This window comes from Eucalyptus grandis, chromosome 8 (genome assembly GCF_016545825.1).
Source record: "Eucalyptus grandis isolate ANBG69807.140 chromosome 8, ASM1654582v1, whole genome shotgun sequence".
Taxonomy (NCBI): domain Eukaryota; kingdom Viridiplantae; phylum Streptophyta; class Magnoliopsida; order Myrtales; family Myrtaceae; genus Eucalyptus; species Eucalyptus grandis.
The window spans coordinates 48,255,983-48,277,409 of record NC_052619.1 but is presented as its reverse complement, the minus strand read 5'-3'; the positions used below and the strand labels follow the sequence as shown (position 1 = coordinate 48,277,409).

General features: G+C 36.9%; 1 protein-coding gene and 1 long non-coding RNA gene across 5 annotated transcripts; both read right to left on the bottom strand.

The window, feature by feature from the left end:
- Nucleotides 1–1,927: 1,927 nt before the first annotated feature.
- Nucleotides 1,928–9,013, bottom strand: LOC104414837 (disease resistance protein RUN1-like). Of its 4 annotated transcripts, none has more exons than XM_039318405.1 (6): nt 8,246–9,013; nt 6,382–7,707; nt 4,920–6,014; nt 3,338–3,640; nt 2,243–3,249; nt 1,928–2,122 (listed from the first exon to the last, which is right to left on the bottom strand). In XM_039318405.1, exons 1-3 carry the CDS (start codon nt 8,860–8,862, stop codon nt 5,231–5,233), a joined length of 2,727 nt encoding a protein of 908 aa, XP_039174339.1. In that variant the 5' UTR covers nt 8,863–9,013; the 3' UTR covers nt 1,928–2,122; nt 2,243–3,249; nt 3,338–3,640; nt 4,920–5,230. The 4 variants fall into 4 exon arrangements, with proteins under 4 accessions (XP_039174339.1, XP_010024333.2, XP_039174338.1 ...); XM_010026031.3 differs by having other exon boundaries at nt 1,928–3,249; nt 6,382–7,045; nt 7,523–7,707; XM_039318404.1 differs by having other exon boundaries at nt 1,928–3,249.
- A 6,049-nt stretch (nt 9,014–15,062) lies between these two features.
- Nucleotides 15,063–17,669, bottom strand: LOC120287589. The gene is made up of 3 exons (XR_005545718.1): nt 17,077–17,669; nt 16,664–16,737; nt 15,063–15,396 (listed from the first exon to the last, which is right to left on the bottom strand). It is a non-coding gene; the product is annotated as an uncharacterized LOC120287589 (long non-coding RNA).
- Nucleotides 17,670–21,427: the final 3,758 nt, after the last annotated feature.

The window sequence follows — 21,427 nt, the reverse complement described above, 5'->3', positions numbered from 1 at the left end:
GATCTTCTCTCTTGGCAGCAGGTCGTCCCACACCTCAAGTTCATGAGCCGAACAGAGTCTGCCCAGCCTGGAACATAGAGCGGCTAGACGGGAATCGTCCTCCAATTCGGCTGCTTCCATAGTTTGAGTCGTCGGATAGAGTTCGAAAGAGATACAGGGGGAGATTCAGCTGCATGCAGTTAAAACAAAACAGGACGAGAGGTACAATCAAAGATACAGAAAAGCAAATAGGGGAGCCCAGACGAGATGGAGGCGAAAATCAACCCCCATTTCAAACAGGAGCCAGAGCTCTAATAGAATCTGTAACGAGATAGTTGAAAAGGGGTTTGTCTAGGGTATAGGAGAAAGGAGGATAAGGGTTGCTGACAAATTGGGGATTTTGGATTACTTAACACATATTTGATTAGATAGTTTTAACATCCACTCAACAACGAGAATGACTTTTAATATTTTTATGCGTGATTAACTAGTTATTTGTTGAATGACAGCTATAAGTGCATGCTTGGCATTCAGACCACCTCCCCTCGAAATTCAAGTACTTGTAAGGCTAGAATTATAAATTCTTATTCCAAAATATTACTCATGTGCACGAGGTTGTTTCCAATTTCGGGGCATTTCCAAACTTTTCATTATACCTGTTATAGCCTTCCCTTTTTTAAAAAAATAGATTACTTTGAGAGTGATCTTCGCTAATATGTAAACTTCTTCTGGGTCAAATTAGAGCGACAGAATTGCTAGCAAAAATTTATTCACATATAAAAATCATATGAAGTAAAATAAAATAAAATATAAAAAGATCAAAATGATAGACCGCATTCCAATATAACTCAGTTAGGTTCAGTTATATTAATCCTAATTCTCAATCTGTTTTGCCAATAGAAATACTAGATAAAAGTCTAACTTCTTTATGATAAATAATAAATCATATGCTCTCGAGCATCGCTGACTAGAAAATGAAAAATAAATAAACTATGCAAATCCTATTTAGTTCATATTGCATTTACCATACTTAACCGATAGAGCAAATTCAACAATGAAATAATTCAATTAAACTTACATTGACTTGATCCAAATACTACAGTAAAACTAACAATGAAGAGTTTATATTTCACATCTTAGACTCGCTTACCTAAATCATTAAATAAAATTGACAAAAAAATATTGCATTGATATTATTTAATGATCTTCAATAAAAAGTATCAAAATGACTGCTTCTTCGTGAATTACACCATGAAGAAATTGTAGGTATTTTGAAGTCCATAAATTTTGCGGTAAGATTTGTGATATCCTTCGTGAAATTGAGATATTAATTTCTAAAAAATTATGAAGGCTAAACATCATGTGAGTTTTTAAATGTAATTGTGAGTTAAGATACAATGAAGGTGCTTGAGTAACTCAAGTATGATTGAGATCTCCGTTGTATCGTTTGATCTATAGTAGAATAATTTGTTACTCTCTTCGAAGAATAAGTCCCACCAACCAAACCATATAAATCTAGTACGTGATTTATTTCCTTTCTATTTATTCTATCTTCCAATTGCTTGTTTTCCACAACACGAGAAACCTCGACATCAAAACACCAGCTACTAGGTATCCCTTATATTACATGAATAATGAAGGTCTCTTTCAAAAAAATAAAGTCAAGTTTTCCTTTTCGTTTAAAATAATTTATAGCTCATTCTCATTTTTCGATTATTTAAATATTTCACACTTCCCAAAATAATTTATAGTTCATTCTCATTTTTCGATTATTCAAATATTTTCACACTTCCCCTCACGCTTAAATTTAATCTTTCTGCCTAGAAGTAAGTGTGTAAATTTAATTGGGAAGACAAACATGGCCTGAAAAATACGAACTCAAGACTTCCAGCTATTATATCATGTGAAATTTGGTAAGATCATTATCGATTGCTCTAAAAACTAAAGCTTTTAAATAAAAATATGATTTATTATTTAAATATTCCGACAAAAGTTATTCAATACCGCTACTTCTAACAATCTTCCAAGCATCGACAGCAGATAGGGCGCCATTTAAGGAAGCTGGGCAGACAACACTACCATCAACAGCACCAATACGGTCCTAAACTTCACCATGAGTAGAGACCAGAAATGATTGCAGCTTCTGCTTCATCATGAAAAAAAACCTAAATCACAAATCACTCATTTGAATAAAAATCCACAAGAATTCCAGATTATTGGGCATTAAATCAAAATGCACTAGACTTAAAAGAAGAAAGATTACGTATGCTTGGTATTCCCCTCCCAAATTCAAGCACCATCATGCACATAACTCTCAGAGCTTTTTCAACCTTCCAATACCACCTGGCAGATTTTCTATGCTATTGTTACCGAGATCCAGAACTTTCATCAAGCAATTCCGTGATTCTTGTCCGTGATAAGTCCAGCTGAGTCAACAATTCCAACTTCCCAATTAAGTTGGGATCTCTCTCAACCCATCGCAACATCCCAATGATAAGCAATTCACAAGAAACCCAATGCTATCAAGAAATCTGGAAACACGGCCTGACAAGACAAGGGTCGACAAATTCACTAAACAGCTTAAAGAGTTAATTTGCGATTATTGGCACTCCATGTCTCTAGCTTCTCTAGAGAACTGATGAAGGAAGGAATTTCTTGTATTGCAGTTTCATCTAGAAGAAGTTCCTTCAATTGTTTTAGTTCACCAATTTGAGGCGGTAGTTGCTGAATACGCGAACATCCACACAAGTCCAATTGAGTCAACAATTTCAAATTGCCAATCCAGCTGGGAATCTCTCTCAATTGTTGGCAACTTCTCAATAACAAGCATCGCAAATTCTCAAGGAACCGAATGCTGTGTGGAAGTGTTGCAAGCTCAACACAACCTGATAATACAAGGGTCGACAAATTCACCAAACCGCTTACCGAGTTCGGAAATCCAATTAATGATTTGCAGTCCTTGGCACTAAGCATCTCTAGCTTCTTTAGAGAACTGATGAAGGAAGGTATTTCTTGTATCACAGTTTCATCTAGAAGAAGTTCCTTCAATTGTTCTAGTTTAGCCATTTGAAGCGGGAGATTCTTAAGACCAGAACATCCACTCAAGTCCAAGGAAACGAGATTCTCCATGTCTCCAATACAATTATCAATTTGCTCCAATTCGCTACAATCTCTAAGGATCAAAATCTCCAATATTTTGAAAGCTGAGAGGTAAGGAGTCCTTTTTAAGGAATGCCAACTTGTGAGGTTAAGAACTTTCAATTTTTCTGCCTTATGCAAGAAAGAATATATCATGGGGGTCAGCAAGGAGTTATTCCCACTCAAAAGAAAAGAAAAAGAATATATTTTTATATCATACCATCATTGAATGCCATCCCTGCTAGACATCTGAAATCGAGCTTCCTAACAAATCGAGTATGACTAATTCCGTTGCATGAAAGTTGTGTGCTTCAAAATTTGAGGCACACTTCCCCCATTTGAGCCATCTTAACTGAGAAAATGAATCACTATAATCTCCGCGAAGATTCACATCCCTCATGTGAAGAAACCTCAAGTTTGATAAGTTTCTAAATTGTTCATCCACAAATGTGCAGCTCCCTTGATCATATATATAATTAGAGTCGCCTTCCTCCAGACAAATGGCTTCAATCCTTCCACCTCCCTACGAGTACAAGGATCACAAATGTTGCATCTTACCAACTCAGTGAAATAATATCAATTATTTCTACTTAATTATACATTAAACTCGATACCAATTTTCAGTTTCAAACTCATGCCCAAAACTTTGCATAAAAGTCCATGCAATTTATTAACGCCACTATTAAACAATAGATAGAACCCTAACTGAAAGTTATCGAGATAATTACGAGGTGGTTCTTCAATTTCACCGACACTTTCTAAAATCAATTTAAAATTTTCAATCCCCGATAATTGAAAACGGTGATTCGAAAATAAATCAAATCTTCAAACGTAATTTTTTCTTTACTTATTCTCTTGACTATTTTTCTTTGTAAACAATCTGTGTGCTCTCTGACTAGTCGTGGCAAAAAAAAAAAAAAAAAAAAAAGAGCGCGCACATCTATAATATCACATGAAGGAAGAGCAGTTTTTACGTTTTAGGGATTTTTTTTCCTTTTCTCTTCCCTGAATATTCCTATCAAAGTCCTTAAAATGATACGTGAATGAGCATGAACAAGTGACTTACGAATACAACAAAACAACCGAAGTATAACTCACTAAATGAATGAGCATGACTGATTATTCTAAATCAGTTGCCTTAACTAAATTTCAAAATTAATTAGGACGATTATTTTGGATTCAGTTGATAAGATCATAGATGTCAGCCGACAACCATAAAAGATAAGACGCGCATCAGTTAAATTAGGCTCTACTTTAAAGCATACTTTTTAATTATGGCTTACCTGGGTCAGTTATTTTGTTTCTCTCAATATACAAACTGGAAAAGTCTGCATTTGAGTATTCGCTGGTCAATTTTGTGCGTTATTTTTATGATTGGGTTCGCTGTTGATGTTTTTGACTTTCAAAACCACAAAAGTGAACTATTAGGATTTGCCCCCAATGGTCATTCTTCTCATATGAGAAGGGAGAAGTGGGGGGTTCGAATTCTCACCTTCTCAGTAGGGGTTCGAACTCCCACCTTGAGGTGAGGACAATTTAATTTCAAATGTGGGTTTCGATTCCCACGCCCTACAATGAGATATGACCAAAGTTTGAAAGTAAGAAGGAGAGTGAGAGTGAGAGTAGGAATATAGTACAACCATCCAAAAAAAAAAAAACCACAAAAACAGAAATTTGAAGAGAAACTGCAGCACTTACTAAGAAAGAGCAACCTCCTTTCCTAATCACGTCAATAAAATAATACCAGCACAATAACTGACATCATTTAAAACAAGAGAACAAAAAGAAAAATATAAAGTTACCTTCTTGCTCTCTAGCACGTCCAAGGCTTCCTCATAATCCCACAATCTACTACGTTGGTGAGGCTTGTGGTAGTTCTCTGCACGCACAATTTTCCTACCTAGATCTCTCATTTGGTCATACATTTTGAACTCATGATTATCTCCAATACTTATGAACAACAAAGATCTCGATACTTCAATTCCTCCCCTCACAAAAAAGCCACAAGCATCCCACATGTAGCATGCAATTCTTGCATCACTCCCACTTAAAAAGCAAGCAATATCAAGGAACATTTGTCTTTGATCCTCCTCCAATGCTTCATAACTTATCATCAACTTTTTTGGTACGTCATTTTGAGGCATTTTTGCATCTTACATATCATTTCTTGCCATAGCATTGATGGTTTTCCGCACAAAAATGAACCTACACCCTTGAGAGCTAAGGGAAGCCCTCCCGTTATAGATACCACAATGTGAGCGAGAGCTGAAAACTCACTAGGAGGAGAGTCACTTCGAAATGCATGTCTAGAAAATAGGATCAAAGATTGCTCCTCATCCATTTCCTTATGCTCATACTTGATGTCCACACTGGCCCTAACAAGAACACTCTTATCTCTAGTGGTAACAAAAATTCTACTTCCTGGTGCAAACCAATTAGGATTTCCAACCAAAGCTGCTAACTGATCAGTGGTATCTAAATCATCTAGAATAATGAGGACTTTCTTATTTTTAAGCTCGGATGAGATGATGTGGATTCCATGATCCTTGTTATGCAATCGAATATCTCTTCGCAATATATCACGGATTAATTGATTTTGCAAGTAACTAATACCATTGCGATTGCATGATTCCCTAATGTCTACAATGAAGCTACAATGCTCAAATTGATTCAATAGCTTGTTGTAAATCACTTTAACAAGAGCCGTCTTACCAATGCCCCCCCTTCCATAAATTCCCACACATAAGGTAGCACCAGAACTATTATTTATTAATTTCATAACCTCCTCCACATGACTATCAATTCCAACCAAATTCTTAGAAAAATCCAACTCCACCGTTTTCTTCAACTCATTCAAAACATCTTGCACAACTGATTTTACTAATTCTCCTTCATACCTGTCAAACAAAATGAGTTCAATGATATGACTCTCTTTTTTTCTAATGATAGCACAAACAATGGAATTTGGGGATAATTTGGAAAACCTATAAATCTTTTTCCCCCTCCTTTCGTTATCTTATATCTATGATATAAGTGGTTAAAGCAATCGCGTGGTTGCTCCACATGATGCACCCATAACATCTTTCAAGGTTACTCTAAACGTTTTTACTTAGAAAAAGATTTGAGGCTAATGAAGCTTTAAGTTTTGCACATATAGTAAAGTAAAAGTTTCATCATTAAAACAAATGAATCAGATCCGTAAAAAATTATGATTTGCTGGCGTTGACATCGTCAAACTAAAGTGCTGGTTAAAGAATGAAGTACCCGTTAGCAAATTGCCATCCTCGTAAGGAACTGACTTCTGTCAGTGCTTGCTGCCATTCCTTCGAAAACTTTTGATCGAAATGCCTCCCGGAATAATGAAATGCCTCTCCAAATCGACCCTTTTGATCCCGCACATCTACAGGTTCCACTTTGTAGAATATAGGTAACACTATGTGCCCTAAGCGTCTCTTGCACTTCATCATTTGAACAAGTTCATCAAGGCACCATTTGCTAGAAGCATAATTCACAGAGATAATCGGGATCAAAATATTGCTATTCCTAATGGCTTGCATAAGATCTTCGCTCAATCTCTTGCCCACGCGGAGCTCATCATCATCCGTGAAGACACGGATTCCAACATCAACAAGGCTATAGTAGAGGTAATCGGTGAAGTCTCTTCGAGTATCTACACCTCTAAAATTCAAGAACACTTCGTAATCGTTTTCGCTTGGCGAGATGGAAGGACTAGGCATGGCAGGATTCACAAAAGACACATCTTTCGTGTTTCTTCTACCCTCCCTCACTCCTTCATAAATTATCCTCAACTTTTCTTGCACTGCCATATGAGATATATTTTGCATCTTCTGTATTGTTTCTCTCCATACTCGTGATGGTTTTTCACACAAAAATGAACCTATATCCTTGACAGCCAAGGGAATCCCTTCTGTTGTAGATACAACAAGACGAGATAGAGCTAAAAATTCACTTGGAGGATAGTCTCTTTGAAATGCATGTCTAGAAAAAAGGATAAGAGAATGCATTTCATGCATTTGCTTATGCTCATACTTGATGTCCACTCTGGCCTTATCAAGAACACTCTCTTTTCTAGTGGAAACAAAGATCCTACTTCCTGAGCCAAACAAGTTAGGATTTCCAGCCAAAGCCTTTAACTGATCAGTGGTATCCACATCATCAAGAATAATGAGGACTTTCTCATCTCTAAACCTAGACAAGATGCACTCGATTCCTTCGTCGTTATTACAAAATTGATTTTTTTCTTTTTGCATATCAAAGATTAATTGATTTTGCAAGTAATTAATACCATCACATTCACATGATTCCTTGATATTTGCAATGAAGCTACGATGCACAAATAGATCGGACAACTTGTTGTATATGACTTTAGCAAGAGTAGTCTTACCAATGCCCTCAATTCCATAAATTCCCACACGCAAGGTAGCACTAGCATTCTTGTTTACCAATTCCATAACCTCCTCCACAGGACTGTCAATTCCGACCAAATAATCATCGCCAACCAACTCCTTCACTTTCTTCAACTCTTTCAAAACTTTTTCCACAACCAATTTTATCAATTCTCCTTCTCTCCTGTCAAATGAAAATGAGTTCAATGACATAAGTAATTATCTAACGATAGCACAAACAATAGAACTTGGGGGATAATTTGGAAAACTTTTAATTCTTTTCCCCACTTCCATCCTTATTTTATCTACTAAGATGAAAGGGGGTAAAGCAAACCGTGATTGCTCCACAAGATGCACCCATAACTTCTTTTTAAGATTACTCTAACGTATTTTATTAGAAAAAGATCGAGGCTAATGAAGCTTTACAAGCAGTCTCTTTTCTCCTTCTTCTTTTATTCATTTATTTTTGGTTCTTTTAGAGGCAACAGTCGTCGTAATTATCCAAATCTTATTCGTTAAAATAAACACAGTAATGCTGGCTTTATGTAGGTAGAAATAAGCAAAAATATAAGTTAGATATTCCTTGCACAAAGGAAGGCAAAATATTACAGCCATAAACTTTCGTCATTAAAACAAATGAATTGGATCCATAAATAAATAAAGATTTGATTGGTGTTGATATCATCAAAGTAAACAAGGTGTTGGTTAAAGAATGAAGTTACCCATCCACAACTTTCTCTGATTCCCATCCCTTCAAGCAAGAGACTTCTGCAAGCGCTTTCTTCCATTTGGCCACAACCTCTGGATCAAAACGCCTCCGCTCGTAATTACGAAATGCCTCTTCAAAATGACCTTGTTGATATCGCACCTCCGCGACTTTCACTTTGTAGAATATGGGACACACTCTGTGTCCCCGTTGTTTTAGGCACTCCATCATGCAAACCAGTTCTTGAAGGCACCGTTTGTCAGAAGCATAATTCTTAGAGATAATCGGGATCAAAATATTGCTGTTACTAATGGCTTGCATAAAATCTTCGCTCAATCTCTCGGCCAAACGGGGCTCATTGTTGTCCATGAAGACAAGGATTCCGACATCGACGAGGCTGCAGTAGAGGTAGTCGGCGAAGCCTGTTCGAGTATCTACATCTCTAAAGCTCAAGAACACGTCGAAATCGTTCCCGCTGGGCTGGATCGGCGGACTAGGCGTACCAGGATGCTGATCATCCGCGTCTCTTTGCGCACTTGCTCTCCTCTTACTCAGAAGCTTGTGCGCGAGCACACCGAGAAGGATCGGTGCGACAAGCGCCACGAAAGGGTTGCTAAGAACGAGACGATGCATCTCTTCTTCGCACTCCGCCCGTAGTTTCTCCTCGAAAGTTGACTCTCAAGTGTGAAGGATATCGAAATGATTCGGGAAAATACGAAATGCCTTTTTCTTTGCCCGAGCAAAGGAGCTTGTCCTTCTCTTTTTTTTTGGGGGCGGCTGTGGGTTTGGAATAAAGGTCCAAGCCGAGGAGAGAATATTAGGTGATCAGCTTTATACTAATCCATTTAACGGTTAACACGTGTCATTTTTGCTCACCCGAGACCCTTTCATTCCTCCTCTCTCTTCAATTAATCGTCACTCTCTCTCCTCTCTCTTCTGCCAGACACTTTGCATTCTCTCTTCGATTAATTTTTTTACTCGTTTTTTTCCTTCTTTTTCTTTCTTCTTTTCTTCCTCCTCTCACTGCGCCGGAGACGACGACCTCAGCTCAGACTCTTGCAAGGATCTCTGACGGGTGGACCCAAAAATGACACGTGTTAACCGTTAAATGGATTAATATGAAATTGATGTGTCGGGCACCTAATATTTTCTACGGAGGTTATGTATGCATACATTCATGAGAGAAGCCTTTTTGCTCGTGCGGGTAGAAACGGGCGAAAGCCCCTCGCGGGAGCGGGAGCGGGAGCCATCCTTTTAGCACGCGAGTGACATCGATGCATTGATTCAAAAGGGATTCGAAATAGCAACCAGTTGTGCGGTCGAAATAGTACCCAGACAACCCCCATTCTCCGACACGTCGACAGCAACAAATGAGATTAGATCCACAATTAATTCCAGGAAAATTACATTCTTGGAACCTATATATTTGGAAGAACACTTTTGACCATTTTCCTTTATTTGATTACGATTCTAATCACATTATTCTCGCGTGATAATTTAAGTCTTTCTATCAAATTTCTATTTAAAATTTGTTGAAAATTGTTGAATTAGTATCAGCTATTGCCACGTGGCTCCTGCATGTATAAGCCTCTTAGTATAAATCACCATTTTAGTCTTCGTACTTTTCGGATTACTCAAATTTAGTGTATGTTTAGCACATTTTCTTCACCTATGAAAATAGGCCTGACAATTTTTACAAGGTGGTTGACAAAGCACTTTACAATTGCAACTTCTCTCCAATTATAATAGCTTTTGAAAGTTGTCCCACCCAACTTTTAGGTATTGTAATTTATAACAAATATAATCAAACACACAAGTCATGACACTCCAGAGCGTGACCACGATTTAGTTCAAGTATATCAAATGGGCTCTTAGTCCATGTGCTTTGTTTTTGCAACAAATTTGTCCATGTACCATTCATGACGAGATCTTAAGTACGATTTTTCACTTTTCCATTTGAACTAAAATTTAAATGACATGGATTATCAACTTGATTCATCACAGTACATGCGTGTGTAAGTGTTTATAATTGTTATCGGTTATTTTATTACTGATAAGTGAAGGAGCTTTTTCTCAAGGCATTTAATATTTAAGAGTTGATATTTGACACTCAATGCTAATAGCCTTCCCGCTATATCAATGACCCTTTACAATCAATGTAATGTGAACTTTTTCGGATTACTAGACTTGAAAGAATTCTGGTGATCTTATCAAAATATTTTGCCTATTAAATAGTGATTTAAAGTTGCAGTTAGAAGATTTAAAAGTATCTCTTTTTTCCCCAAAAAAAAAAGGTCCTTAATGTGTGTATATGATTTGAACTGGAAATGAAGATGCAATTGTTGCATACAGTGTAAAACTAATCTTAATGGGAATGTCAATCTGATTGGGTAAATTTCTAAATGTAGAAATCACCAATTAATAGTTAGTCTTGATTTGATATTTTCATATGATTTTCAATGAAAATAAGACAAAATTAAGTGAGTTTTCATAAATAATAATAGTAATAATAATAATTACTTAGGGACTAGATGTGATACTAAAACCATGTAACAAAGCCCTCAAATATATCATTTTTTAAAAGTATCGCACTAAAAAGTATAATTCGTTTTAGAGGCATGTATATTTAGCCATCAAAAGTTCAAATTTATCTGGAATAGATATAATTTTACATTAACTTATATGTATCAAAGAACTGATCATAATGACTTTCTAACTACAAAAAACCATCATGTGAGCTCATAAATGAGTGATAATAATCTATTATAAATAATTAATATTATGTCATCGATTTCCCTGGACTCCAAGTTTGATCTGAATTTATCCTCAACCAATTTAGTTGTTTTCCTAATTGAAAATTTTCAAATAAGACTTCTCCTCTTTTTATGATTTATCTAGTTAAGCTACTAAAGGTACTGATTAAATATAACATGAGGAAAATATATACTATAAAATTTCTTTAATTGGTGACGAATAAGTATTGTTAAGGCACTCATTAATAGAATTTGCCTTTTTTATGGATACATTTATGTCTTGGCTATGCAAGTAAATGAATACAAGTAATGGATCAAGAGGAGTGGCTCCTCGAATCTTACCATATGGTCCCAAAAAAGGTAAAAAAGAAAGAGAATCCTATGGACATAACGACGTTCGATGCACCGGGACGTGAAACATAAATTTTCTTTTCAGAGACGATAGGTCTTGTTTCTACTTGTCTTGTGATTTGAAGTAAAGAATATTTCCATTACATAAACTCTGTAGTGTATTAATGTATAAAGATGAAAAAGCAAGGAATACACCATCTCACAAGCATCAATAACACAATGTTGTACTCATGATGATAAAACCTAAGAATACATAAGTATAACGAGTCAATTTAAGATCTTGAGCAAGGAAGACAAATTCAATGTGCAGTTCCCACTGTAATACAAAAATTGATAAGTTATGATCTTGGTAAGAGAGAGAGAGAGAGAGAGAGAGAGAGAGAGAGAGAGAGAGAGAGAGAGAGAGAGAGAGAGAGAGAGAGAGAGAGAGAGAGAGAGAGAGTATATACGAAGTACTGTATTTTTTTTATTAGTAAAAGATTTCCCAAAAGACACCTAACTGGACTAGACATATAAAGAGTAAATGCTAGGGACTACTTATAAGTTTGTGAACGGGTTGGGCCTATCCTTGAATGAGATTAAGCCACATTCTACATTCATCAGTTGTCGACTTGAGAGAGAGAGAGAGAGAGAGAGAGAGAGAGAGAGAGAGAGAGAGAGAGAGAGAGAGAGAGTATATACGAAGTACTGTATTTTTTTTATTAGTAAAAGATTTCCCAAAAGACACCTAACTGGACTAGACATATAAAGAGTAAATGCTAGGGACTACTTATAAGTTTGTGAACGGGTTGGGCCTATCCTTGAATGAGATTAAGCCACATTCTACATTCATCAGTTGTCGACTTGAGAGAGAGAGAGAGAGAGAGAGAGAGAGAGAGAGAGAGAGAGAGAGAGAGAGTATATACGAAGTACTGTATTTTTTTTATTAGTCAAAGATTTCCCAAAAGACACCTAACTGGACTAGACATATAAAGAGTAAATGCTGGGGACTACTTATAAGTTTGTGAACGGGTTGGGCCTATCCTTGAATGAGATTAAGCCACATTCTACATTCATCAGTTGTCGACTTTAGCTGCTCGAAATCCAATTAGTTTGAATTTATTTTGCAGTTAGTTGATCATTTTCTCTAAACCGGAATGATTTTTTGGCCCTGCACAAACTGGGAGGAAATACGACCAAAAAAAAAAACTGGGAGGAAAAGCATGTCCAAAAAAATGCATTATAATACGTACATGAAACGCCATAAATTTCCTAAACATATATAATCATCCATTCTATATGCTCAGTTCCAAGATCCAACGTTGTACCGTGAGTCTTTCCATAGATGATAAGAAGCAGAAATCGGTCTGTTTGAACTTGGGGCAGCAATTTCTTCTTTTCCCATTTTTGCTGAAAAAGAAGAGGAAAAGGTGAAGAAATTCTGTATCCGGAAAACATGGGATGGGCTTCTTAGTCTTCTTATCTTCCCATAGTATTCATCCACTATACTGCTGGTATTTTGCTGAAAGGATGCATATTATTAGCCGACGCCATGTGAATCGACTAATTATATGATTCGATTCGGACAAGCTGTAACAGAAACTTCGACAAGTAACATTTCAAGAGGAAAAACCGGGTGGAGGAAGAAGATGAGAAGAAAAAAAGAAAAAGAATAAAAAAGAATAAAAATAAAAATAAAAAAGAAAAAATAAAATAAAAAATATTCTAAAATATTAAAATATTATTAAAAAAAAAATAACAAGCAGTGCACCAAACTAAACTTAATTCCAAGACTTCCAACGGCAGTGGATATATCCACTTCATTGACTCGACAGAAGGAACTATTGCGCTTTGATTGATTGACAATCCTAGTCAAATATCACAGTTCTTGTACGTCAATTTGAAAAACGCCCATGCACCAAAAAATGAACAAAACACTTGATGAATGGGTTCTAAACTGATGAAATGAATCGACTGATGACAACACGTCTTTCCAAAAGAATGAGGGCACATGTTGATGGATAAATAGAAATAAAAAAACTAGCATGATTAGAAATAAATCGTTGTGAAACGAGTGAAAATAAATTGTAAAGAAGTGCATTGACAGAAGCAAATCTTGTTTTTCAGATGTTTGTGCGCATCATTTCCTCATGCGCTCTTTGCATACTCCGATGGGTGGCTAGCCTCTCATAATAACCATTTTCACTCATTGAAATCAAATTTAGGCTCCATATTTGATGGTATAATTGATCCCCTTGGGAGCTTGACTGCAATAACTAATTGATTTAACTTCAATTAATGCTTGACCGCAATTGTCCATCAAACCTTTGATAATTGTTCCCTCATAATAGTTTGACTACAATAATTGTTCCACCTATTTTAGTCCCTCTAATGGATTTGATTTCACTCAAACTTAGTGAATTGATGTTAGTACTTTTCGACTCGACTGAGATCAATTCGGCATTGACTTTGTTTAGCCAATGCCTTTGCTTAATTGCTACAGCCTAACTAAAGAGATTCCTCTTTGTCACCTCTTGCGCTTCATCAACAATTTTTCAACTTAATATTATATTCGAAATCATAGTTGATGTACAATCAATGACATCAATTCTTATTGGAACATGGCTAACCTAACAGCATGTTATTCCTCTCTAATAATGGTGCGGTTTAGATCACATTCCAGGAATTGAGCAACTAGAGGGGAAAAATGTTGAGAGAGAGCATTGGTTTTTATTTGAAGAAATAAATCTTGTCATATTGTTCAAGCCAAATAAAAAGTACTATGAGAAATTGATCTAGCATTTTTAAAGATTGAATATAGCATATTTAGGAATTAACAGAAAAACTAATGTAATTATCCTATCCATGGATAATATATTCCATGAAGTTTCAATTAATGTTTTATTAAGTATTAGCATACACAACAACATAAATTCTTTCAAAAAACTTTGTACAATTTAATCTAGGACTAGTTTAGGGTAAATACATCCCACAAGTATAAGTTAAGAATTTTTCATGTCACAAAAAAAAAAAAAAAAAAAAAAAAAAATTATGGTAAATGTGTAACAATGGATATAGTTGGGCTTTTTGGTTGTTTTTTTTTTCCCTGCCATTGAAGATCTCAAATTGATACTCTTATAAAAAATTTATCTAAATTAATTTTCGTCTAACAAAAAATGTCAAACCAGTACTCTTGATTTAAATCTACCCTCCACCCCATATACCAAAGTGCTAATGGACTGTGGATTTGAGTAAGCAATACCAATTTGTGATTTGTGTTGGGGACATGATTTATGCTTGAGTGGTTGATGATTCATAATGCCTTATCTTGTCTTTGCCATGTTGCAGCAACTAATTGCTGCCAATGGCATCATAAGTATCTAATAGATTCCTTGTCCTCACCATCGCAGTTCCTCAACTCGAACCACACAAGTCTCACTAGACGTGCCAAAAAAATGTTTCGCTGGAATTTGATCAACAATGAAGTATCTATAAACAAATTTTGTTCTTCAGTTTTTTCAAAATGAGACAAGTGTTGTGGTGATTCCAGACATGAGTTGTATCAATGGAACACCAAGAACAACTTTCATTGGAATTTAATCAACGATGAAGTCTAATGACATAAAAAGCTTAGCCGATCAATAACATAATACAATGACATAAAGTTATAATGCCAGAATTTAATCAACAATGAAGATCTAAAAGCTACAATTAAGATACACGTCATAATTTAATTAATGACAAAACATCTTAAAACTACAACTAGTGTATGAGAATTGAAGAATAATGAGTTTTTGCTGTTTGTTCCGAGGGGAATTTACATTACATGAACAACCTACATTATATGAGCATTAGTGTATACAATATTTAGAACAGAACTGCCTACATAGGCAGTTCTCTAGGGGTTTCAACTACATCTTCTTGTCTTCATGATTTTTGGCTCCACATCTTCACGTTGCCACGACAACAACTTGTCTCTAGGCAACAGTTACTCCTCCAAAATCACACCATGATCTCTGTTGCGACTTACTCATCGAGGGGCCAAGCTCGAGAATATAGGTTTAGAAGTGTCCAAGAGACAATCCTAGTGGTTCATTGAAAAGACAATTCAAACACATCATCTTTTCAACTATCTGAGAAAAGGTTCATTAATCAATAATGTGAGTTCTTCTAAATTCATACCTCGCCTAACATGCGATTTCTTTTAAGTTCTCAACAATTTAAATATTTTTAAGAGTTGCCACTAGTCATTTATGGTCGATTAGAAACTAATTGAGACATGGGAACTTCATCTTAATTCTTACGGAACTAGAGATTCAAGGATCAGAGACTTAATTACACTAGTGATCTAACTAGTGCCATTTTGATATCTAAACTTGACTATTTGCTAAGCAAAGTGTTAGGGCATTCTTTTACCAATCAAAAATGCTAAAATTCATCCTAACCATTCTAAAAAAGAAAATAAAAACCAATGTATTGAAAGTGTACAATCAAGTAAAATAAAAAGAAAGTGCGCAAACGATAACTTGTGTCTAAAAAAGAAATCATTCAAAAATAATCTTGTAAAGTCATAAAGGCTTATTCAATTTTAGATCCAATTGTCATCAAAAGATTTTCACATTTTTTTATGCTAAACTAGTTTTAAACTAGAATTAAAACCAAAATCTAAGAAAACCTTCTTAGTATCTAATTTCTAAAAAAAAAAAAATTCTTATTATTTTTAAAAATTTTCCATTTTTTTATTTTTTAATTAGAAAATGGACTTAAGCTAACTCAGTGCCAACCACTAGCTGACCTAGACCCTAGCAGTTCGGGTTGGAGTCTGACCTCGGGTTAGACTTAGAGCCTGGCCTGAGCATGGCCCAAACAATGAAATTAAATGTTTGGCCCGGCCTAGTCCAATGATAATTCTAGCCCGGTCCACCTATAAGTTTGACCCAACCCGATTCAACATATGCAACCTCTTTTTATATTTTCAATTTTCGATTTTTATTTTTCTATTTTCTAATTTTTTATTTATTTTCCTGTTTTCTTTTTTTCTTTATTTTCCGTTTTTGCCCTTCTTCCCTCCCGAGACTTCACCAAGAGCTCGCCAGCGGCGAGCTCAACACCAAAACTTCATCAAACGAACTCACGCAGGAACTCCAAACCGTCCCACGTCGATATCCAATGTTGCCCTCCATCACCAAGTCATCTTCGTCGGCCACCACTCCAGCTAACACCAGACCAGTCCCAGCAACGTCAAGATAACCGAGAACATACATCTCAAACAATAATCAATTCCAGAAAAAAAAAACACATATATGCACATTCAAACGATGAAGAAAGAATTGACTATTGTGGCCTCTAACCGTGGTCTTCTCCGGCTAAAGGAATGGCGTCTCGCCGAGGTGTATCACGGCCGACTCAGACATCAAAGGATATGCTACAAAATCGAAGAGAAACACAGATTTAGTATCAATTCAACAATCTAAGAACAAATCGAGCATAAAAGGAGGCTCTGATTGTCGAATTTCATAAATCCATTTCAGTACTCCATTCAGGCATTTTGTCGAACGGCTGATATGCAATTCGAAAAACTAATTCCAGAATTGGATTTGATGTCATTTACAGTCTAGACACGATATATCAACCTCTAAATAATTGTTATCTCTCACAGACCAGTCTCGGTTCCACACGATTGAGCTGCGAATTCGTCAATTGAACTCAATGTCCTTGATTCCCAAATAGCAGGGAAAGACGGAATATTCGAGGGAGTGCCTACCTGATTGGGAATGGAGTCGCGGTTGCTATGTGCTCACCGACAGAGCTTGACAATATTCCTTCTAGAACTTTGAGATTTGCTTCGGTCACGGGTCTGTGAGAAACAATCGCACGCATTTGACTGTGAAACGTGCTCGTCCTTCCTCTTCTTCAGATTTCAGAAGTGGAGAGCAGAGCCAAAGGCTGATTGGTAAGAAAATTTTGGCATCGTTAGCTCATCGATAGCCACATTATACCTGATCTGGAGTTTTATAGTTTTACTTGAATCGGCATTATGACGAATTGTTATTTTTGTCCCTTTGCGTATACAATCTCTGTTTTTGTTCTCACGTCCTCTCCTGAACATGTTCAGCGTGAGTCCACGCGATCTCAGCCGAGTATCTTCTTGTCCTCACCTCACATGTGCGTGATCAAGAGTTTTTGGCCTAGTGAGTTCTCTTTGGCCGTGAGTCTCGCCCGAAATGTGTTCAGCCGTGAGTTCCCCTGTCTATCCAGAGAATATGTGAACATGTGGCTGAACATATTCTGTCCAACTGAGAACGTGTGCCTTTTGTTGGCTAGATTATGTGAATTTGTGGCCAAAATTAGCCCTACCTTCTTTTCGCCAGCTGAGATTCACTTCCATTGATGAGTGCCGGCTAAGTCTATTTCCTCTCTTTGTCCTTTCCATGCTCGGTCGACCCTTCTTTGCCCCTTGTCTGGGTCCGGCCGAAGTTGTTTCTCTTTGGTCACTTTCCTTTTCAATGGTATTTCCTAATTGGGAACGGCAAATGAATCTCACATGTAAGCGTTGGCCAGGCCGAGGGGGTAATGGCTGAATTTATCAAGCGGCCGGGCTCATGTGGGCCCTCCTTCTAATTTCAAGGCCGGGTCAATTATCACGCAATTCATTCTCCCTCAACTTCCGTGCACCTTAACTAATCCACCTCCGTAAGCAATCTCAAAATATTTCAGCCCATCGACCTAGTGTTCTTATGATTTTACACCCACAAGTGCTACCGAAAGACCTGATGGTTCAACTAGTCTTCTCATCCTCAATGATATTAGTACTTTTATTTGAAAAAACTTTAAATAAAAGTGCTTACTCTTTTAAAGATAAGTTAACTTTTCAGAGCAGAGCTTTATTATTTTTCTACTTTCATGGACCGGCAGATTTGTACTGTACTAGTGCTTGACTAAGAAGCGAGAAGCAGATGCTGGCCCACCACTGGTGACCTCCACACATGGGCACTTGACTTTACAGCGATAACCTTTTGCTTTGAAGCGGAAAATCAGGTGCCAGTTAGGGGTGTCGAAAAAACCCGACCGAACTGACCTGAACACGAAACAAATTAAGTAAGTGTTTCGGGTCTTAAAATTATTCCGGTAACAGATAAAAACAAGTAAAGAAATATGTTTCGGTCAGGTTAGGGTTCGAACATTGTTCGACCTGTTCCAAATTCCAAACAAGTTAACTAACCCAAACACGTTCTGATCTTTACCCCCAAACAAGCTCCATTTCCGATCAACGCGCCTCTGCCTCACCGTCGCCGTCGTCACCCCTCGTCTCAACGCCGGAACCCTAGCCGCTGCCAGATCAGTCGATTGTCGCCGTCCGTCGCCGAAAACCCCTCCCCTTCCCCTTCCCATGTTAAGGGTCGAGTTGAAATTTTGACGTTTAGGGTTCGAATTCTGTGGGAGATTGGACAAGTGAAGCTGCTCGCAAAGGAGGACTCCGAGGTGAGGACGACACTCTTGACGCTCACGACAACCTCGGCATTGGCGATGACATGTGAGTTCTTGGGATTTTCGGAGTGGGTTTGGATCGTTCTTCTCTGATTCCTTGATGAGCGCGCGTCAAGTGTTTGATCAAGTGCCTGATAGAGAGATGTGGTTGTATCTTGGACCGTGTTGGCGTTTAGTTTTGATTTTTCACTTGCTTGAAACGAATGAAGGGAGGGTCAAGATGAGTTTTTCGATATGTCCTCCTTTTTGCCTTTTCGGTTCTTGACTCGATATGTATAATCCTTGGTCTCGGCCAATCTTTGCGAATGGTTCTACTTGTGTTGTCTGTGGAAATTTTTTTCACTTTGGTTGTGGGAACTTGATTTACTGCGTGTTATTACTTACGCGGCCGCTTAGATTGCTTGTCACTGATGACTACTCCTCCAAGATAAATTTGCTTGGCTAGAGGATGCTTTTTGTCTTCTAGATAGCATGATTTCACTGGAAAATGATTACTTAAGTGTTCCTGTAAGTCGTTGTTTAGCAGTTAAACTTCATTGAAAGGAACCTCTCTCCGTTGATTTTTTGGTCGTGTCCTGTGAAGTAGCTGCAGATCGAGATAAGGCATTTCTTGTTGGTTTCTGCTGTTTGGAACATTGACCCACAAAAGGCGCTAAATTGCAGGGATATCAGCTTTGGTGCTGAGTTCATGTAGTTCGTAGTGAATGGCCAATTTGATATAGTGGGGAAAGAAAAAAAGGGTAATTGGAACAATGTGGATTAGCGTGAAGCAGCTTCATCTCTGCAGTATTAGGTTGGTACGTTTCTTTGGAGTATCTAGAGTGGAGCATGAGTAGTGGCTCGCTAATCCTGTGTAGCTAGTCTTTCATGAATTTAAGTTGAATTATGCAATTCAGGACTTCATTAATGTGGCCAGTTGGGTAGGTGTTATTGGAATGATACTTACTATTGCAAAATGTAATTATCTCTTCATAAATCATGAGAATCGAAAAGGAATTTGCAGTGGTCTTATGGGTGAGTTTGATAAAAAAAAACTCAGTTTTCTTTTGGATATGGAACCTGCCCAATAGGTTGAAGTGCCAAAGCTTTAGGTTTCTTGGGATTTTTTCTTCGCTGCTCTTTGTTCTTCTACTTGGTGCTCTGCTATTGAGTTTTTATCAGTTAAAAAGACTTAGATTGATCACTCGCAAGAATGGATGTTAAAATCAAGTTCTTAAAATAACCTGTTCGCATAAGAATGGGATTAGGATGGGATGATTGCTGCAGAGTTTTAACCTGAACCCCATAGAAAAGAAAGGTGAAAAAAAAAAAAGAGGCAAGAAACCCAACAACCCGCCCGGCCCACCACCAGACCCGAAACACATTAGGGTCTAAACACAGGTCGGTTCGCTCTAATGTGTTTCAAGTCGGTTCGGGTCAGGTCAAAGTATGTGACCAATTGTGTTTCGAGTCAGGTCGGGTAACAACAAAACCCGACCCAACCCGACCCATTGACACCCCTAGTGCCAATTGCCCTGTACGAAGGGTGAAGATGGACAGTACATCACCTTGATGGCCCGCCAACTCACCGAGGTCTTGGTCTTGATCTACAAAAGGGTAGGTGGAAGGTGAAATGCAAATGAAATGACATTACAAAATGAACTTCTACTTTGATTTTACCCTAAAAAAGAGAGAGACAGAGAGAAAGCGAGAGATAGAGCGTCATTGGGTTGCGGAAGTCGCTTTCATAATGCCTATCAATCCGAATGACTTTTGGATTAATTAACGCATCTTTGATTAGATAGTAATTTTTTTGGTGTGTGATTGACTAGTCATTTGTTGATTGACGCTATGGCATTTGCACACCTCCCCCTCGAAATTCAAATACTTGCAAGGCTAGAATTATAAATTCTTATTCCAAAATGTTACTCATATGCACGAGGTTGTTTCCAATCCCGGGGTACTTCCGACCTTTTTCATCATACCTATTATAGCCTTTTCTTTTTTCAAAAATAGATTACTTTGAGTTATCTTCACTAATATGCAAACTTCTTCTAGGTCAAATTAGAGTGACAAAATTGCTAGCAAAAATGAACTCACATATAAAAATTATATAAAGTAAAATAAAATAAATTTTAAAAAGATCAAAATGATAGACCGCATTTCAATATAACTCATTTAGGTTCAGTTGTATTAATCCTATTTCTCAATCTGTTTTGCCAATGACCAACCAAAAAAAAAAAAAAAAATCTGTTTTTCTAATGAAAATACTAGACAAAAGTCTAACTTCTTTATAATAAATAATAAATTGTGTGCTCTCGAGCATCGCCGACTAGAAAATGAATATATATACAAATCCTATTTAGTTAATATTGCATTTACTATACTAAACCAATAGAGTAAATTCAACAATGAAATAATTAAACTTACATTGACTTAATCCAAATACTACAATAAAATTAACAACGGAAAGTTTATATTTCACATCTTACACTCACTTACCTAAATCATAAAATAAAATTAACGAAAAAACATTACATTGATATTATTTAATGATCTTGATAAAATGTATCAAAAGACTGCTTCTTCGTGAATTACACCATGAAGAAATTGCAAGTGTTTTGAAGTCCATGAATCTTGTGGTAAGA